At 39.9% G+C, this 18,556-nt stretch overlaps 2 protein-coding genes across 4 annotated transcripts in view; one reads left to right on the plus strand and one right to left on the minus strand.

Annotated features, from left to right (window-relative positions):
• Window positions 1-5,439, minus strand: part of cga (glycoprotein hormones, alpha polypeptide) — a 9,218-nt gene extending 3,779 nt beyond the window's left edge. The window contains exon 1 of the mRNA XM_032500396.1: window positions 5,341-5,439. The gene's annotated coding sequence lies outside the window, so the exon portion shown is untranslated. The remainder of the gene's footprint in view (window positions 1-5,340) is intronic.
• LOC116670077 (heterogeneous nuclear ribonucleoprotein Q) lies at window positions 4,031-17,247 on the plus strand. 3 transcript variants are annotated; one of them, XM_032500376.1, is made up of 12 exons: window positions 4,031-4,226; window positions 6,024-6,183; window positions 7,113-7,231; window positions 8,006-8,113; window positions 10,879-10,992; window positions 13,120-13,296; window positions 13,432-13,567; window positions 13,957-14,162; window positions 14,297-14,446; window positions 14,567-14,688; window positions 14,800-15,125; window positions 15,749-17,247. In XM_032500376.1, the coding sequence occupies exons 2-12, from the start codon at window positions 6,036-6,038 to the stop codon at window positions 15,775-15,777; spliced, it is 1,635 nt and encodes a 544-aa protein (XP_032356267.1). In that variant the 5' UTR covers window positions 4,031-4,226; window positions 6,024-6,035; the 3' UTR covers window positions 15,778-17,247. The 3 variants fall into 3 exon arrangements, with proteins under 3 accessions (XP_032356267.1, XP_032356269.1, XP_032356268.1); XM_032500377.1 differs by lacking the exon at window positions 4,031-4,226 and adding an exon at window positions 5,350-5,434; XM_032500378.1 differs by lacking the exon at window positions 6,024-6,183 and having other exon boundaries at window positions 4,064-4,226.
• Window positions 17,248-18,556: the final 1,309 nt, after the last annotated feature.

Consider the following 18,556-nt stretch of genomic DNA (forward strand, 5'->3'; position numbering starts at 1 on the left):
ATTTATCAAAAATCTCATTGTGTGCATATTTTGTGAAAGCACCAATTGTCAACCCTATCGCAACAGTATTGATATTGAGGTATTTGGTCAAAAATATGGGGATATTAGATTTTCTCCATATCGCCCAGCTCTATTAGTCAGGCTCAGTTCAAAGCCAAGGTGCCCTGGCATCAATAGGTCGGTGACACCAGACAACTAATTACATTATCAGCTTAGATCGGTTTTCTTGGCTATGAAGCTAATCAGAATATTTTGTGTATTCAATTGAATAAAGATGTAAACCCATCAAGTCCGAATATGATCATGGCTCATTCCTAAAACTGAGGGCCAACTAAAAATATTAATTAAATTAAAGAGTTTTAGGGAAGAGACCTTGGTGTGTGTGTTATCTACCCACACTACCGTTCAAAGTTTGGGGTCCCCCAACAATTTTGTGTTTTCCTGAAAAGTCACACTTAGTCACCACCATACGTTGTGAAATGAATAGAAAATGAGTCAAGACATTGACAAGGTTAGAAATAATTATTTTATTGAAATAAGATTATTTTTACATCAAACTTTGCTTTCGCAAAGAATCCTCCATTTGCAGCAATTACAGCATTGCAGACCTTTGGCATTCTAGCTGTTAATTTGTTGAGGTAATCTGGAGAAATTGCACCCCACGCTTCCAGAAGCAGCTCCCACAAGTTGGATTGGTTGGTGGCACTTCTTGCGTACCATCGGTCAAGCGCTCCACAACAGCTCAATGGGGTTCAGATCTGGTGACTGCGCTGGCCACTCCATTACCGATAGAATACCAGCTGCCTGCTTCTGCTCTAAATAGTTCTTGCACAATTTGGAGGTGTGTTTAGGGTCATTGTCCTGTTGTAGGATGAAATTGGCTCCAATCAAGCGCTGTCCACTGGGTATGGCATGGCGTTGCAAAATGGAGTGATAGCCTTCCTTATTCAGAATCCCTTTTACCCTGTACAAATCTCCCACCTTACCAGCACCAAAGCAACCCCAGACCATCATATTACCTCCACCATGCTTAACAGATGGCGTCAGGCATTCTTCCAGCATCTTTTCATTTGTTCTGCATCTCACAAACGTTCTTCTTTGTGATCCAAACACCTCAAACTTGGATTCATCCGTCCACAACACTTTTTTCCAGTCTTCCTCTGTCCAATGTCTGTGTTCTTTTGCCCATCTTAATCTTTTTCTTTTATTGGCCAGTCTCAGATATGGCTTTTTCTTTGCCACTCTGCCCTGAAGCCCAGAATCCCGCAGCTGCCTCTTCACTGTAGATGATGACACTGGTGTTTTGCGGGTACTATTTATGAAGATGCCAGTTGGGACCTGTGAGGCGTCTGTTTCTCAACTAGAGACTCTAATGTACTTATCTTCTTGCTCAGTTGTGCAACGCGGCCTCCCACTTCTTTTTCTACTCTGTTAGAGCCTGTTTGTGCTGTCCTCTAAAGGGAGTAGTACACACGTTGTATGAAATCTTAATTTCTTAGCAATGTCTCGCATGGAATAGCCTTCATTTCTAAGGACAAGAATAGACTGTCGAGTTTCAGATGAAAGTTCTCTTTTCTGGCCATTTTGAGCGTTTAATTGACCCCACAAATGTGATGCTCCAGAAACTCAATCTGCTAAAGGAAGGTCAGTTTTGTAACTTCTGTAACGACCTAAACTGTTTTCAGATGTGTGAACATGATTGCACAAGGGTTTTCTAATCATCAATTAGCCTTCTGAGCCAATGAGCAAACACATTGTACCATTAGAACACTGGAGTGATAGTGCTGGAATGGGCCTCTATACACCATGTAGATATTGCACCAAAAACCAGACATTTGCAGCTAGAATAGTCATTTACCACATTAGCAATGTATAGTGTATTTCTTCAGTTAAGACTAGTTTAAAGTTATCTTCATTGAAAAGTACAGTGCTTTTCCTTCAAAACTAATGATAGTTTCAATGTGACCCCAAACTTTTGAACGGTAGTGTATATACTGTTTATATATTGATCTGATAAACTAACCCTAACCAGAAGATGCCGTGTTAGGAGATCAAAAATATATACAAATGTTAATCTGAAGCTAGGCTTCTGCATAGTTAATTAAATAAAGTACATAGCTTCCAAAGTTACAGTCTTTTTGGTATTAAATTCCATCTATTTGTTTCTCTGGGAAATGTTTCCCTCAATGTTGAGCTGTTGTGAAACGATAGTAACAAAAAGACGGAATAAAATAAACTAAAAGCAAAGCACCATTTTTGCATGTAACTTTAAGAATTGATCTAAGCAATTTCACATCATGCAGGCATGCTCACCTATCTCAGAAATCCTTTTTTTGCTGTTCAGGAGACAGACATTTTGCTTGGGACACTCTCTCCACACGGTGGCATGAGAGGTCTGTCATGTAGGGACTTAAAGTCCTTTATTTCATTCAAGAGCCATAAAACAGTGGCTCTGCTGGCCATCAGAGGCTCAAAGTATATCAATTGAAACAAGCAGACATTGTCAGAGACAGACAAACAGAAAGCCAGATTGATTTATTAGCATGCATATCTAAGATGGTCATATTAATGAAATGAAAAACAAACATCAACAGCTATATCAGTTTGATATGTAATGCTATATTTACTCTAGGTTAAAGAGGCAATATTGATGCCAATAAAAGACCTTGTTTACTTCTTAAACCCTCAAAAAACATGAACCTTAATTATCTTGGTAATACCTATGTATGATGATGCTGGCTTGAGAAACTGGATCTTCATTTGAGTTTTTATGTTATTATTGCAGTTTAGGGTCACTAATTCTGCAGAGAGAGTTTTGGCTAATACCTAAAAAAACGAACAGAAAATGTCTTCTACAGTCTTGGCTGCTGCCTATTGGTTTTAAGGCTCAATGCCAAACATTCTGTACCAATTGTTTATAAAAGATCTGTCTGAGCTATGTTTGCTCTCTAAAGAGCCTTCAGAGCAATAAACTTATTGTATAGCAGATTGCCCATGCCAAATTCATACCATTGTGTTGTCACAGCAATGTATTTGAAAGTATTGGCAACACTGACACAAGTAATCTTCAAATGGTAATTACTGATAGTAAGTCATGTATTAACCTTGGACTGTCACAATTTTGTGAACCCAAAAATTGTAACTTAAAATCTTACCCCAAAGTGGAATTTGACAATTTGCAGTTACCATAGTATGATGTTTACAATAAATAACGTTGTTTTACAAACTACTTTATTTGCAACAAACATAGACACAATAGCGGTTAAATCTGATTCATGTTGCAATGCATGCACAATGACAACTACAACTTTCCTTTCCTATCATGTCACAGAGAATATTTTTCAAAATTAATAAAAACATTTTTTTATAAATACTTAATACTCTTCGGTAGTGCAAACCCTTGCCCCTTATGTTGTGTTGTATCAATAAAATACAGTAATTATATAGCCTAGTTTTCTACACACACACACACACACACACACACACACACACACACACACACACACACACACTGTCCTATTCTTTTGTTCATGAGGCAGATTAACGTGCAGTCAATGAGAAGAGTGACACTGTGTGGTGGAAAGTGGGATCTACCTCAATACTTTTCAGTCAAACACTCCTATAATACTCAGTAAGTGTCTGTTAAGGTCAAACATACAGTAGTTTCAGATGTATCCAACTGGCATCTGATAACATTTTGTCTGGGAATACTGACCATTTTAACATCTGTTATCCTTAGATTATTAGTAGCCTAAATTATTAATGTTAGCCTAATTTATTTCGTTGTAGGCTATAGGCTTATTGCTTGTTTTATTTCTTTATTGCCACTTTTGTATTGAAGTTCATAGTTTGTGGCTTTTGTTGTTTTGTTTTTGTAGCTATGCTTTTAACTGTTCTATTAGCCAACAATTGTATCAGTCACATAAACGTTACTGTTGAAATTACTCGTGGCTAGTACGATAATTATGATGGATGCTTTGAATGACCTGCTACTCTTTTTACTGTCTATGGCAAATGCATACAAGGCAAGCCCGTGCAGGGATGTCCAAGAAACCCCATCGACGAGACAAAACTCGAGGCGTGAACGTGGCAGCCATTTTACATCATCAAGAGTGAATGACTGAAGCCGGATCAGTGCCGGGAGTTTTACACTTTTTTTGTCTTTTAAATATCACATTTATCTTCCTAAATAATCAACACCATACACGTTGGTGATCCAGCGGCAGGTAGGGCGACTGCTACTATTTTGTCACGTAATTGTTGCTTAATTGATTGCTAAAAAGTCTGAATCGTGCGGCGCTGTTTCAAACAATGTGGAAACTGGTGGTGGTTGGGAACGAGTTCTCCAGACCGGCTTTTTGAAAATGGACTCTTCCTATATGGCGGCACGTTGACAAACCACGCATCTAGCAGGCTAAACCTCTAGCTCTCAAGGCCTCGTTAAATCCAGTTAATTTTAAAAGCCATACTTTGTCAATTGATGAAGTCCGTACCAACAAATGACGTTGTAACAATGGCCTCATTGAAATTCCTTTCGAATTAGCATGCTAGCTTATTTTGACAGATCATGGAAATGACATGCTCATTGTCATCGAATGCTAACAGAAGCTAGGTGGTAAAAGCCAGTTATCTTGGCAAGAATTTGCAATGTTGCGTTACTACCGGACTAACCTGACATACTCATTGCCTACAAACTTATGATATTAAATGCATATGCATACTAGCGCATAATGTTATTGACCCGACGGAGGTCCCTTGTTAGCTTGGTTGCTGTAACATTAGCTAGCTAGCTGTGCAAACTAGCCCGCTAGCTAATGTTAGCCTCAACGTGTGCGAGTCAGTTCCTCCCCGCTAAATCTAACGTTACCATCAACGTCGGTTAAAAACGTATTACCGAGATTTGTTAACATTAAATCTTAAAATTCCAAGATTGATTTGCACCAGGGGTTTAATGTTAGCTAACGTTAGCTACTTTCAACGTTGCAAAAATGTTTTAAACCAGACAAAGCACGTGTTTACCTATATAATGAAATTAACAGTCACTAACTTCACGAGATCAGTTGCAAGATATCTTCAGATGCTGATATATTAGATAGGGATAAAGGGTAAGATTAGCTAAGTTATGATTGCCGTCCACGTTTTACTCAGACCAGCGTTGCCGGATATAACGTTGGTAATGTGACCAGAGAGCAGTTAAATTGCTGTTTGCATACATTCATGCCTATCTGTCGTTTCAAACTGATGGGACGTAATTGTTGAGTTGTCCATTAACGTAACAATGTAAGTTAGCTTAGTGTCACAATATCAGTGTCAAGAAGCAAAATGCTAAAGGGTGCATACTTGCTCATTGGTCAGCTACCGGAAACAAGGGCTTACTCTCTGATGGAACACGTGTATCAGCTATCTAGCCTGTGCTGAAGTCAGCAGTGAGAAGGTAAGTTAACATGTAATTTAGAGACCAAAGCAGACAAGGCGTCTACACCAGCAGTGATGAGGGCTGTGATACAGACTTAACAAGTAAACTTGGCACCATTTGCAAAAACTTCTTAACCCAGAACAAACCAGAATGGAAAATACTGCCACATAGACACAAACCCAGTATTGTTTGTTGTTGTTGTGCAATGTGTCATTCAATTGATTTCTGTGGGCTATTTGGTATGTGCAATGTCTGTCCTGCGTGCAATATTCCAACAGCTGTCAAATGCTTACACATACACGTTTCTGGGCTTCTACCTAATGCAAGCTGAGAGCTGCAAATGTTATGTCAGGATAGTGTAAAGTCTCCAGACTGTACAGGACCACACAACCATGACAACTTGTTTGCTCACATCAAAACTTCCTGTTTATTGATAATTTGTGCCTATTAATACAAAGGTCACTGTATCTAAGATCATAAATGGCCAAACCATGTTTTTGTTTTTAAAAATTATTTCCCCGATAAGTCTGAGACTTTACACTTTTCTGAACCCATCCCAAGTCTTGCCCTTGACCCAGGATTAATTTGGCTCATTGCATTTACACAGATTTCTGGAGACATGGCCACAGAACATATTAATGGAAATGGTCCAGAAGAACCAATGGACACCTCTGCTGCAGTTACCCATTCTGAGCACTTCCAGACTTTATTAGAAGCTGGTTTACCACAGAAAGTTGCTGAAAAACTAGATGAAATTTACATAGCAGGTAAGGCACAATGAATATACTTGCATATCAAATATGCACATTTTTGTTTATCAATTTCTTGCATGTACTGTCATTTTATCACCTTTTGAATGGGGGAAATTGGGATGAAGCAACTTTTTGTGGTTTCCTACCAAAATGGGTACTGCAGTGCTTCAAAATAATTACAATTTAACAGTGTGAAAATGTGTAAATAATTGCAGCATTTGCATTCCCAATATGGTTGCATGATCACTGGTGTCAGGGCGAAAAAATTATCTTCTCCCTGGGAGTGTCTTGGTGAGCCTGTCTCTCCATTCATGAAGTTTCTGTGCATCCTATAAAATTATTGCAGAGGGACAAACTGGTGTAAGTATGTCAGTCACAACTTAGATCCCTGTTGCTCTGGTCAGATTTTTACCAGTTTGTATGGGGCAAACTGCAGTGACAAAGTTTTGGGGTCATTTTAGGACTTGTTTGGTTGGTCAGATCTAGAAAGGTACTGGTCTGGCCTTTTCAGCCAGATGGGACAGAAACAATGGCAGCAGCTGTCTGGTGTGTAGCTGCCTGGGACAGGTGACAACCCCAGAGGAGAATGCAGACTGGCTCATTAGTAACTCCCAGTCACAGTATAGAGGACCACTGGCATATCGAGTTGCACTGTCACATCTGTTGTGATTAGTTTTGCAAAATCTTGTTGCTGATTGGGAAGTAAAGTGCAGCCTGACTACTGAATACAGCTCCATTTAGATTAAGCTGCTCCTGCTCCTCCCAACGTTAGCAATCTTTATTTATCCGCTACGTTGTAAATAATATTCGTTGCAAAATTACACGCTCGCAAATATTTCTTTGATCCTTTCTTTTGTTTTAAATAGGAAGTTAGTAATGACAACTTTTTCACTTTCTTGTTAGTAGTTCATCATTTCTCTGTTCTCCCCGCCCCCTTCCTCCAGGTTTGGTGTCACACAGTGACTTAGATGATCGAGCAATTGAAGCGCTAAAAGAATTCAACGAGGAAGGTGCTCTGCAAGTCCTCTTGCAATTTAAGGACAGCGACCTCTCACATGTTCAGGTATGCATGTGGCACCGCTCAGCGTTTCTGAAATGTGGGTATGCATACCCCTAGGGGTACTTTGGAGTACTGCAGGGCACATTCATTTTATTTAAAAAAAAATATACTATGAATGGTGCTTTAATAAATAAGTGATGGATTCTAAACATTTTTAAAAGCATTTGATTTTCAGTTACAATGTTATTTAGTAAAGCCAACACTGATGGTGCAGTGTTGTAGTACTTGTAGTTGCCTCCCTCTCTGCATTGTGAATTCAGTTGAATCTTTTAAAAAGCAATTGAAGGCTCTGCTGTTCAAGCAGGTTTTTAGTTAGTAGAGGGGTTTTTATGGCTGTATTTTGTATTTAAATGTCCTTTTAATTTGAATCAGATTTTATCGTGAAGAACTTTATGACTTTTATCTGTACAAGGTGCTATACAAATAAACTTTACTTACTTCTTCATATTGCCCTTTTTCTGCCAAAAAGGTTTTTCCCTGGTCAGTGGGTACTTGGCTTAAAAAAATATTTCAAAGGGGTACATTGAGAAAAGTTTGAGAACTACTGGTTTAGAGAGCTTAAATCTGTCATTTCTGATGCCTTCATACAATGTGGATGATTTTCCTCTGTGCAGTAGGATGTATAGTGGTCTGTAGTGGAATTGTGGTACTACAATAGCTGATGTACAAGAAAGATTTTCATTGTCATCTAACATTAATTTTGTCAATCCGAAGATGTCTTAATGATTTATTTACATATTCATTTGATAGTACGAAGTTTTTCTCCCCCCCCCCCAGAACAAAAGTGCCTTTCTTTGTGGCGTGATGAAGACGTACAGACAGAGAGAGAAACAAGGGACCAAAGTGTCAGATACCAATAAAGGACCAGATGAAGCTAAAATCAAAGTAAGAACTAATCCTAAATTCAGATTCAGTTGTCTGTTTGTTTTTAATGCTTGAGACAAAATGTGGGAATGCTAAAGCAATGTGTGTGGAAATATACATTCACCAGCCACTTTATTAGGTACACCTTGTTAACAGGTTGGACCCCCTTTTGACTTCAGAACTGCTAAAATTATCATAGATTCAAAAAGGTGCTAGCAACATTCCTCAGATTTTGGACCACATTGACATGACTGCATCACGCAGTTGCTGCAGATTTGTCCACTGTCGGCATCCATGACGCAATTCTCGCATTTCCCCACATTCCAAGGGTGCTTTATTGTATTGAGATCTGATGATTGTAGGGGCAAAGCGAGTACAGTGAACTCATGTTCAAGAAACCAGTTTGAGAGGAGTTGAGCTTTGTGACATGGCACGTTATCATGCTGGATGTAGCCATTAGAAGATGGGTACGCTGTGGTCATAAAAGAATGGACATGGTCAGTAATAATACCCAGGTAGGCTGTCATGTTTAAACAATGCAAACTTGGTACAAAGGGGCCTAAAGTCTGCCACAATAAGTTTTCCCGCTACACACCATTACACCACCACCAACTAGAACTGTTGATACAAGGCAGAATAGAGCCATGCTTTCACGTTAATGCCATATTCTGACCCTACCATCTGTAACGATGCACCAAACCCATGATTCATGATTTTCGACCCACAATTTCATACAAACCTTGATTCTTTGGGCAAATTTACACCATTACACTCGAAAAAAATTCATAACCATTCCACCACCACCACTCCATGGCCTCCGAAGCTGAACAATTGAGGCAAATAGCCTTTTTCATATATATATAATATAATATATAAGCTTAATTTTACACTCGGAAAAAATTCATAACCATTCCCCACCACCACTCCAATGACTCCGAGCTGAACATTGAGGCAAATTAGCTTTTTTTTTCATATTATATATATATATATATATATATATATATATATATAATAATATTATATATATAATATATATATATAAGCTTAATTTGCCTCAATTGTTCAGCTTCGGAGTCATTGGAGTGGTGGTGTGATGTTATGAATTTTTTCGAGTGAATGGTGGTCGTTTGGCTCCCCCCAGCGCCTGTGAGTGGAATAACCACCCGTTTGGCCGCGAGTTGCCGGACTCAGCATCAGGAAGTATTGCGTGAAATCAGGTCTCGCGATGTAACAAATTGCTTGACGGCACTGCCCACATACGCCCATTCAGGAAACGGCTAACAAGGTGGCGATGGAAGATTTTGTTTTTTTTTTTTTTTTTTTTTTAACACTATCGTCACGGCTGAGCCCGCAGAAAGCTAGGAAAGCATTGTCAGACGAATAGAGAAAGGAAATGGCAGACTGACCAATCGAGGAGTCAAACACAAGTGAACATAGGAGCTGCCAGTGATCTATTCCAAAGCTGTAGGGCGAGCTTTATAGAAAAACCTGCCAGCAGAAAACGGTGAAGAAATGGCCAAAACTGCGCAGCGCCCCTTTAAGGTAAGCCTACTATAAAGGTGCAGGTTGACAAATGGCTAATGCTTGGTCTACAACGTTAGCTCATTCTTGGTTAACATAAGATTGTTCAACAAGCTCAGTTATTTTTAGTATGATTGTTTAGACCATGGGTAACTACTTTGGGTTAACCCACAAATTCATCAGTAATAACTTTATAGATAGACAACTAATCTAATAGTAATTTAGCCAACTAGCACACTCCCGACTGTCTGCCTGCCTCACTCTTTCGTTGCTGCAAGGCTTCAGTCTGAATGAACACTGACAACAGCTCTGGGGACACATCCATAGTCAGTGTGCAGCCAGGCACCATCATTACAGCAATCAAAACCCGGTCAACACTTAACTTCGGTGCTAACAGCAGTTTACTGAACCGTCGGCAAACAGACCCATACACTCGATTCAGAGCAGCGGGCGTTCACAACGTTACACCTCCGTTAGCGTTAACTGTGTTTGTGCACGCCAAATGGGGATACGTTACCAAAACGACTAATCGTATTTTAAAGTTGTGGTAGTGTTGAATCTGAACGGGAAAGATAACAGGCAGTTGGAAGGGCTGTGTTGCGATTCTGCCTTCTCACATGTTTCTAGATCTGAGTGTTGCAATTTCAGTTTGATATTGCATATCGTTACAGTCCTAAATGTTGCAGCAGAAATCGAGACTCGTCAAACACGGCAAGGTTTTTCTGATCTTTTAGTGTCCACTTTGGAGAGCCGGTGCCAACTGTAGCCTCTTATGCTGCGGTAGCCCATCTGCTTCAAGATGTTTGACCTGTTGTGTCGAGATGCTCTTTTGCATACCTCAGTTGTAATGAGTACTATTTGAGTTACTGTTGCCTTTCAGTCAGCTAGAACCAGTCTGGCCATTCTCCTCTTACTTCTACTATCAACAAGGCATTTTCACTCAAAGATCAGTTGCTCATTGGATGTTTTCTTTTTCGGGCCATTCTTTGTCAAACTACAGATGGGTGTGCGTGAAAATCCCAGTAGATCAGCAGTTTCGGATTAGATATTTGCATTCACTAGCAGGTGAACAGGTGTTCCTAATAAAGTGGAGAGTATAGTTACTCTCTGTAACCATATAAGACTCAATCAAATTTAGATTTTTATTTTTGGGGTTCTTTCTTGCATGCTTTAAATGTGCTTTCCCAAAATGTGCTTTTTAAAAAAAAAATATAAATCTTACTGTCAAACAGTATCCTTCATTTTTCATGTTTTCTTATGATCAGGCTTTGCTGGAGAGGACTGGCTACACACTTGATGTGACAACAGGCCAGAGGAAGTATGGAGGTCCCCCACCAGAGTCTGCTCACTCAGGGGTACAGCCCACTATCGGTACAGAGGTACAGAACATTTCACCTTTTTGAGTTAAACAGTTCATTAAAGAAGAATTCCGGTCGATTCCAACATGTAGCTCTGTTTGTAAATTTGGAGTGCTGTCAGAGATGGGAAAAAATCGGTGTTGCCTACAGTGTTCTCCTCCTGCTTGCGTTGGCACCCAACAGGCTTAAACAGGTCAAGTTCTAAACATGTTTTTAGCCTCTAAACATATTCAAAATAACATTAAAAATGCCTAGCCATGTGAAGTGATTGTTTTCGAGTGAACACATGGATTATGACTGCAGTAGATGTGAAAGAAATGCATGAAAATTCTGCTAATTCAGCTGTGTTCAGTTCCTGTGTTGATACTGCAAGGAGTGCTTCGGGACAGTCTACAAACTACAACACCGAAAAGAGATACAAACCATATTTTCAAAAATAAGCATATGCGTATTTTTAAAAAGTGCTGTAGTACAACTAGCAGGACACAAGTTATAATTAAGGTAAGTTTGGAGACACTACCTAATTTAATCATTACATTTATAGCCTACATATTTTTGTTTCATCTCTTTTCTGTGTTGGAGTTTGTAGCCGGTCAAAGCACTCTAACCGCCATCTCCGGAACTAAACTTAACTGAATTAGCACAACTTTCGTGCATTTCTTTCACATCTACAGCATTCCTATTCAGTGTTCCCTCTGGAAGGAAGCACTGCACATGGCTAAACACTTGTAATGGCATTTTGAACATGTTAAGAGGCTAAAAACATGTTTAAAACTTGCCCTGTTGAAGTCTGTTGGGTGCTAACACCAGCAGGAGGAAAACATGGTGTAGGCAGCACTGATTGTTTTTAATTTTCTCTCTACTAACAGGCTTCCAAATTTCCAAACAGAGCTAGGTTTTGGAATCAACCGGAATTCTCATTTCAAGCATAAAGATGCCAAAACAATGCACTTGTATTGTATTTACTTACTGAGTTGGTGGTTGAAACCTGAATGCACTTTACCCATAATTTGCAAACGGTGTCCAAATGATGAAACTCTTATGTTCTATAGTAACCATGGTTACACTGATAGTTTACCGCTAAGAGCTGACTGGATACCTTTTTTTTGATTCAATACAAACCTTGATTCCTTTTTTTTTATTTTGGGGGTTCTTAGTAAACATAATACAACTTTTTTTTCTGCTACATGGCATTGCTTTGTCATGGATTAAATCTCATTTTGCAACACAGTTATACAACAGATACCTTATTTATTGATTGATTTTCAATATCGATCAATCACACACCAAAGATTGTTTTGTACCTTAAAAAAATGTTTACAAAATTGTTTCAGTAGTTAATTAACTCGTTGGAATGAGACTAATGGTAACAGTAATGGACAATTCCGCTTCCACACTGTAGTGGTAACGAAAAGGAAAAGTGCTTCGCCTACAGTAAGAGGTGCTGGTTGACAAGTAGCTAATGTAAATTCTTGGTGGGTAACATAATATTACGACACCGTTCAGCACGCTCTTATTTTTAGTATGATTATTTTGACCACGGTTAACAACTCTGGGCTAACCAACAAATTCATCGGTAATGTTAACTGTATAAATGGACTAATCTAATGGTAATTTAGCTAGCTAGCACACGGGTCTTCTGCCTCAGTCTCCCGGTGCTGCAAGGCTTCAGTTGGGATGAGACAACAGCCATGTGGACACATCCACAGTCAGCCCCCTGCCAGCTAGCAGCCATCCCGGTCAGCACTTAACACCGGTGCCAAGGATGCTAACAGCAGTTTACTGAACCTTCGGCAAACACTCGAGTCAGAACAGTGTCTTATTTGTAATGTTACACCTCAGTTAGCGTTACTGATGCCCCCCCTTACACTTTTATCCGTCTTTACAGTTAGCTAAATTTACCAGACAAAACAGGAATAAGGCACTAAAAGGATCAATAGTAATTTAAAGATGTGTTAGCATTGGATCTGGATGGGAAGGGGTAAGTCGCGATTCTGCCTTCTCACTGCCGACACGCGTTCGTGGAGCTGAGTGTCGTGATTTTGGTGTTATTTTCCATATCGTTACAGCCCTAATGCTTTAACACGATGTGTCAAATTAAAGTGTTGCTCCAATCCACCATATTTTTCTTTACTCTCAACCTGGCAGATATTTGTAGGTAAAATCCCCAGAGACCTCTTTGAGGATGAGCTGGTTCCGCTGTTTGAGAAAGCTGGCCCCATCTGGGACTTGCGCCTGATGATGGATCCCCTCAGTGGCCTGAACAGAGGCTACGCCTTTGTCACTTTCTGCACTAAAGAAGCTGCACAGCAGGCTGTCAAATTGGTACGTTTACTGCAAGTATGACCAGAAAACCAGGGGAGGGTCTGATGGAATTGTTTGTTAAAACCGCTTACTTGTTGACAAAATTATACTGTTTTTATTTTTTTCTTACTTACAATATCCTCCATAATTCCTCAGTGCAACAACAATGAAATTCGACCGGGTAAACACATCGGTGTGTGCATCTCTGTGGCCAATAATAGACTGTTTGTTGGCTCCATTCCCAAGAGTAAAACAAAAGATCAAATTGTTGAAGAATTTGCAAAAGTCACAGGTGAGTCAGCACCATCCTGTGATTTCGCTTTCCATATAATTTTCTGTGTAGTATTTATTCTAAAACTTCATGCCTACATTTACATATATACACAACTTTTATGTCTGTACTCTGTACAAATCTTGGTTTGTTTGAAGCATTTCTTGTTTGTGTCCAGATGATGACCTCATTACCATGCTGGAGTTACTTACGTTACTATGATGGTTTACCGCTAAGATCTGATTGGACATTAAACATAGTCAATTTTTTACATGTTTTGTTTCTGAAGGGTGATTTGATGTCTCGAGATCGTAGGTAGGCCATTGATGTAATGGTATTTTCTGTTGAATAGATGCAGTTAACACCCTGCTGCCTTTTCTCCACTTCTCTCCCGTTTCTTGTTTCTACAGAGGGTCTAAATGATGTCATATTGTACCACCAGCCGGATGACAAGAAGAAGAATCGGGGCTTCTGCTTCCTGGAGTATGAAGACCACAAAACAGCGGCTCAGGCCCGCCGCCGGCTGATGAGCGGCAAGGTGAAGGTGTGGGGTAATGTGGTCACCGTGGAGTGGGCTGATCCTATCGAGGACCCAGACCCAGAGGTCATGGCCAAGGTAAGGCACAGGGCCAGAAGTCATTAGCATACTGCTATGTGTATATGTGACCAACATGTGTTTTCTTTCTGTGATTGGCTGCTGCAGTTATTTTTTACTTTTTTCTGCTAATAAATTTAACCTTCCATTACCAGGTCAAAGTGCTGTTTGTGAGGAACTTAGCAAGCACTGTTACAGAGGAGATACTTGAAAAGGCCTTCAGTCAGTTTGGCAAGCTGGAGCGAGTGAAAAAATTGAAAGACTATGCCTTCATCCACTTCGAAGAAAGAGATGGTGCTGTGAAGGTATGGATGCAAAAATAAACTTAGACACTGGACTAACCTAGAAGACCTTTTATCATGAGCTTAAATTTAAGTTTGTAAGTGCAGTAAAAAAAATTTTTTTATTATCTTGGTATTTCTCAGGCTTTGGCTGATCTCAACGGCAAAGACCTCGAGGGAGAGCATATTGAAATCGTCTTTGCCAAGCCCCCTGATCAGAAGAGAAAAGAGCGCAAAGCCCAGAGACAAGCCGCTAAAACACACATGTAAGAGGGAACAATAAAACTCAAACCTGTGACCTTTTACTCATTCCGTTATCAAATTAATATTTTGATATAAAGCAGGATGCCATTTTTAAGTTGAGTCTATCATTTTAGGTATGACGAATACTATTATTACGGGCCTCCCCACATGCCACCACCCACGAGAGGCAGGGGCCGAGGCGGGCGCGGAGGTTACTCGTACCCCCCTGACTATTATGGCTATGAAGACTATTACGATTACTATGGATACGACTACCACAATTACCGGGGCGGGTACGATGACCCGTACTACGGCTATGATGACTTCCAGGGGTCTGGGAGAGTACGAGGAGCGAGGGGAGGAATCCGTGGCGGTGCTAGTCAGACCAGGGGCCGCGGTGGCGTCACGCCGAGGGGTCGAGTGAGCTTCACCCAGCGAGGGGGCCCTGGAACAAGCAGAGGTAAACTTCAACTTTTCTGTGTGATGCAGTTTCAAAGTGGGTCAAATAAAATGGTTCGGATTAATACAGATAATTACTGTTCACTATAAAAAAATAACTTGCAATGTGGCTGTCTAGAGTAAGCCTTTTTTGAGTTTTTTTTCTTTCCCAAGTCTTGAATATTGCAAGAAAAACGTCTACTGAGCTTAGTCTTGGTGTCTGCATAATTTCTGTGTGGGTCAGTTATCAAAACACCTAGTTCAGAGGAATGCCTTGTATAAAAGATTATCAAATGAAAGCAGCTGTAAAGAGGGACAGTTGAGGGTTACCTACAGCGCAGGTATTGATGGTCTTGAGTTTCACCTGTTAAAGTTACACCTGCTTTTTGGCCTCCTAACTAATCCCTAACCGGTGTCATCTTTCAGAGTAGCCAGCCAGTCAGTTTGTTTGCCAACAAAGGTCATTCGCAACATGCTTTACTTTTAAGGAGGTCATCTGAGTTCCAAGTGGCAAAACTGTCTTCAGTTTAGATTTTGTGGAATGTCATTAGTCTGTCGGTATGCTGATTGATGGGTGCAGCATGGGTATCTGGATTTTCTTTTCAAAATTCTGTACTAATTTTATCTTTCCTCTCATTGGTCCAGCAGGGAAACGGGGCCGAGGGCGGTCCTGACCTGTCACAGTGGGTACTGACTTGATGTGTGGGGTTACACCGTAAGCTGCAATGGATGTTGAAACAAAAGAGCACGACAAAAGGTCCAATGATATTCCAGCCTTACAGAAGAAGCATCTCCCCTCCCCATGTTTTTTTTTTTTTTATATATATATTTCTTTCTGAAACTGCCACCTTAAAAAGATGACCGGAGGATTCTAAATACTCGCCACAGCCTCTTTGCCCCAAGCCCTTGTACCCATCCCTGATTTCCAGGGCCCTATGTATTGCCCTTACAATCTACCCCTTCCCTGTCCCTGAACATGCCATTTTTAAATAATTATTGAAGAAATTGCACTTTTTTAAGTTCTTGGGTTTGAAGTGGCTCAAAGGAGCTTGATGCTATTGTATATTTTTGTGCTAATCGCAATTTTTATTGTCGGAATATCCATGTTCTTAATCGTTTGATCTGGATGTTTGACGGAGAACATTTGCAGGTTTTTAGGGTGTACCCACCTGGCATGGATAAGTCAGGCATTCCATGAAAGTGGTTCTTTTCAGAACTTGTCTTTAAAGGGTTGGTTGACTACCTCAGTACAGAGGACTAAACTACCCGGCCTGTACTGTAAATAGGGAAACTATATTGATGAAAGCAGGGCTTGTTTTCATACAAAATATGCACAAGAGCTGCAGCGGGAAAACAATGTACTTAATGTAATAGTCATTTTAGCTGCAGCTCTGACACTGCAAACAGTCAAACTGGGCATGCAAAACAATCTCATATGATGAGTCTGAACAAGCCCTGCTTTTGTCCTATTTTGAACTGAATTAGCTGCCTTGCTTCTTCAGAGTATGTAGTTACTGGTTGTATAGTTTTTCGGATAAAATGTTACTTTTGTAAAGGCTTCAAGATCACAGGCATCCAACTGCCTTTGATTAAAAGAAATAAACAAAAATAAAGCCCTGCAGTGTCCCTTTTGTGCCACTGTATTCCAGTGGGTTTGTTTTTATATTGATACCAATACATTTTCAAACATCATGTAAAACAACCTAATCCAGTCTTTATCATATAACATCATGTTAATCTTGATTGATCCCTTCCCAGCTCCAAAGACAGCAACTTTGTAAAGATTTTTCAAGTTAATCTTGGATGACTGAATTGCCATATTGCCAAGTGAGCATGTGTGCCTAATGTTAGCTGCTGTGATTTAGTGAGGGATCAGTCACATAGTGGTAGAAGGGATACTGCAGTGAAGGATTTCCGTTTCCCGGGTATAGCATAAAGGAAACTGCTCTTCAATCCCAGTTTTCTATACAGTTAACTCCCTCAATAAAATCATAACCACCTTTTGAGAAAAAAAAAAGATGTTAGCAGTTTTAAACTATTGTTGGTGGCCAACAACGTTTTTTGCATTCCTGCAAATAAATTGTTTTATACTGTAAAATGGAGGTGAGTGTAACTTATTTTTGTAATAAAGTTTTTGATTTCTATCTGTGTCTTAGTCTTTGGTTAACATCTTCATGCAGTGCAAATGCTCTGCTATTAATTGGCTGGTGTTTGATTCAGATTTGCACCACGTCTGTTTTTGAAACTACTCATTAGGGCCCGAGCACATCGTTGGTCAGCAAAAGACCTATTGAAATTGATCTATTTATCTTAGTTCAAATGAATCGCAAATTTGGGGGCCTAAACATGCTGGAAAAGTTATGAAACTGCACACTTGGAAATCACAGAAGTGGTAAAATGTTTCCTTATGATGGGGTTCTCTGGCTTGGTGGTGGTAAATTGGCCTGATATTGACCCCTACAAATTTTCATAAAAGTAGCCCCTGCCATGAGTTCTACCTAGATGAATGACATTTGGTAAGCATATGTATCGGGTCTTGACTTGCAAAAAAGCCTCTTAGAGCCAAATCCCAAATGCAACAGGAAGTCAGCCATTTTGAATTGAAATTGCATTTTTGGTATGTTGTTGACCATTTCCACACTTTTAATAAACCGCTAAAGATAAAACCCGATTGATTTCAGAATTGGTCAGTAGCCTACAATTTAAATACCTTGGCAAAGCTAACTTGTGAAGCTTTTCATTTTGAGGTGACAAGGCGTCAAATGTCGATGTAACGTGAAACAGGATGTTGTAAAACACCATCACCATCATCTAATTCTAAGATCCCGTCTCTGTCTCATCGGCACTATCCGATTATCGTGCAAATGCAGGACTATGTTGACTGGTGTCATAAATTTTTTAAAATACCGCAGTAAAAACACTTTATTTAATATAACTACCAAAGGCAATCATGAAGCCAATGTAGGTCAATTGTCGGGCTTTCCTTTTCACGTGCATAAACAACGTGGGGAGGACATATGGCTGCCCTAAGAATGCAGTTAAATTGTAAAACTAATGGAGAGCGACTTGAGCCTTCACCAATTCTAGTTTCTTTCACTCCAACATTAATTTAAAGTATACTAGGTTTAGCTGCCTTTCAACTGGTCTCTAGTGGCATTGAAGTCCAAACTAATTGTAAACTAAACATGCAAGACGAGTAGGGCAGCTGGCCGGCGTCGCTAAAATTCTTGTGCACCGCAAACTCAGTTCCGCTCAATGCATCTAACAATAGTAACAGTAGGCTACTGGTGTGAACTAATTAGCTAACGATTACCGGGGATTTACGCGAAAATTGTTTTCACGTTAGCTTGTCAAATCGTAAAAAACGGACTTTTCCAAACTGGTGCTGTGGCTGTGAGCGCAGCGGAGGTGACATCACGCGTCCCCAGCGCTGACAACCAGGCAGCAACTGTT

Source organism: Etheostoma spectabile, chromosome 20 (assembly GCF_008692095.1).
Source record: "Etheostoma spectabile isolate EspeVRDwgs_2016 chromosome 20, UIUC_Espe_1.0, whole genome shotgun sequence".
In the NCBI taxonomy this organism is placed as follows: domain Eukaryota; kingdom Metazoa; phylum Chordata; class Actinopteri; order Perciformes; family Percidae; genus Etheostoma; species Etheostoma spectabile.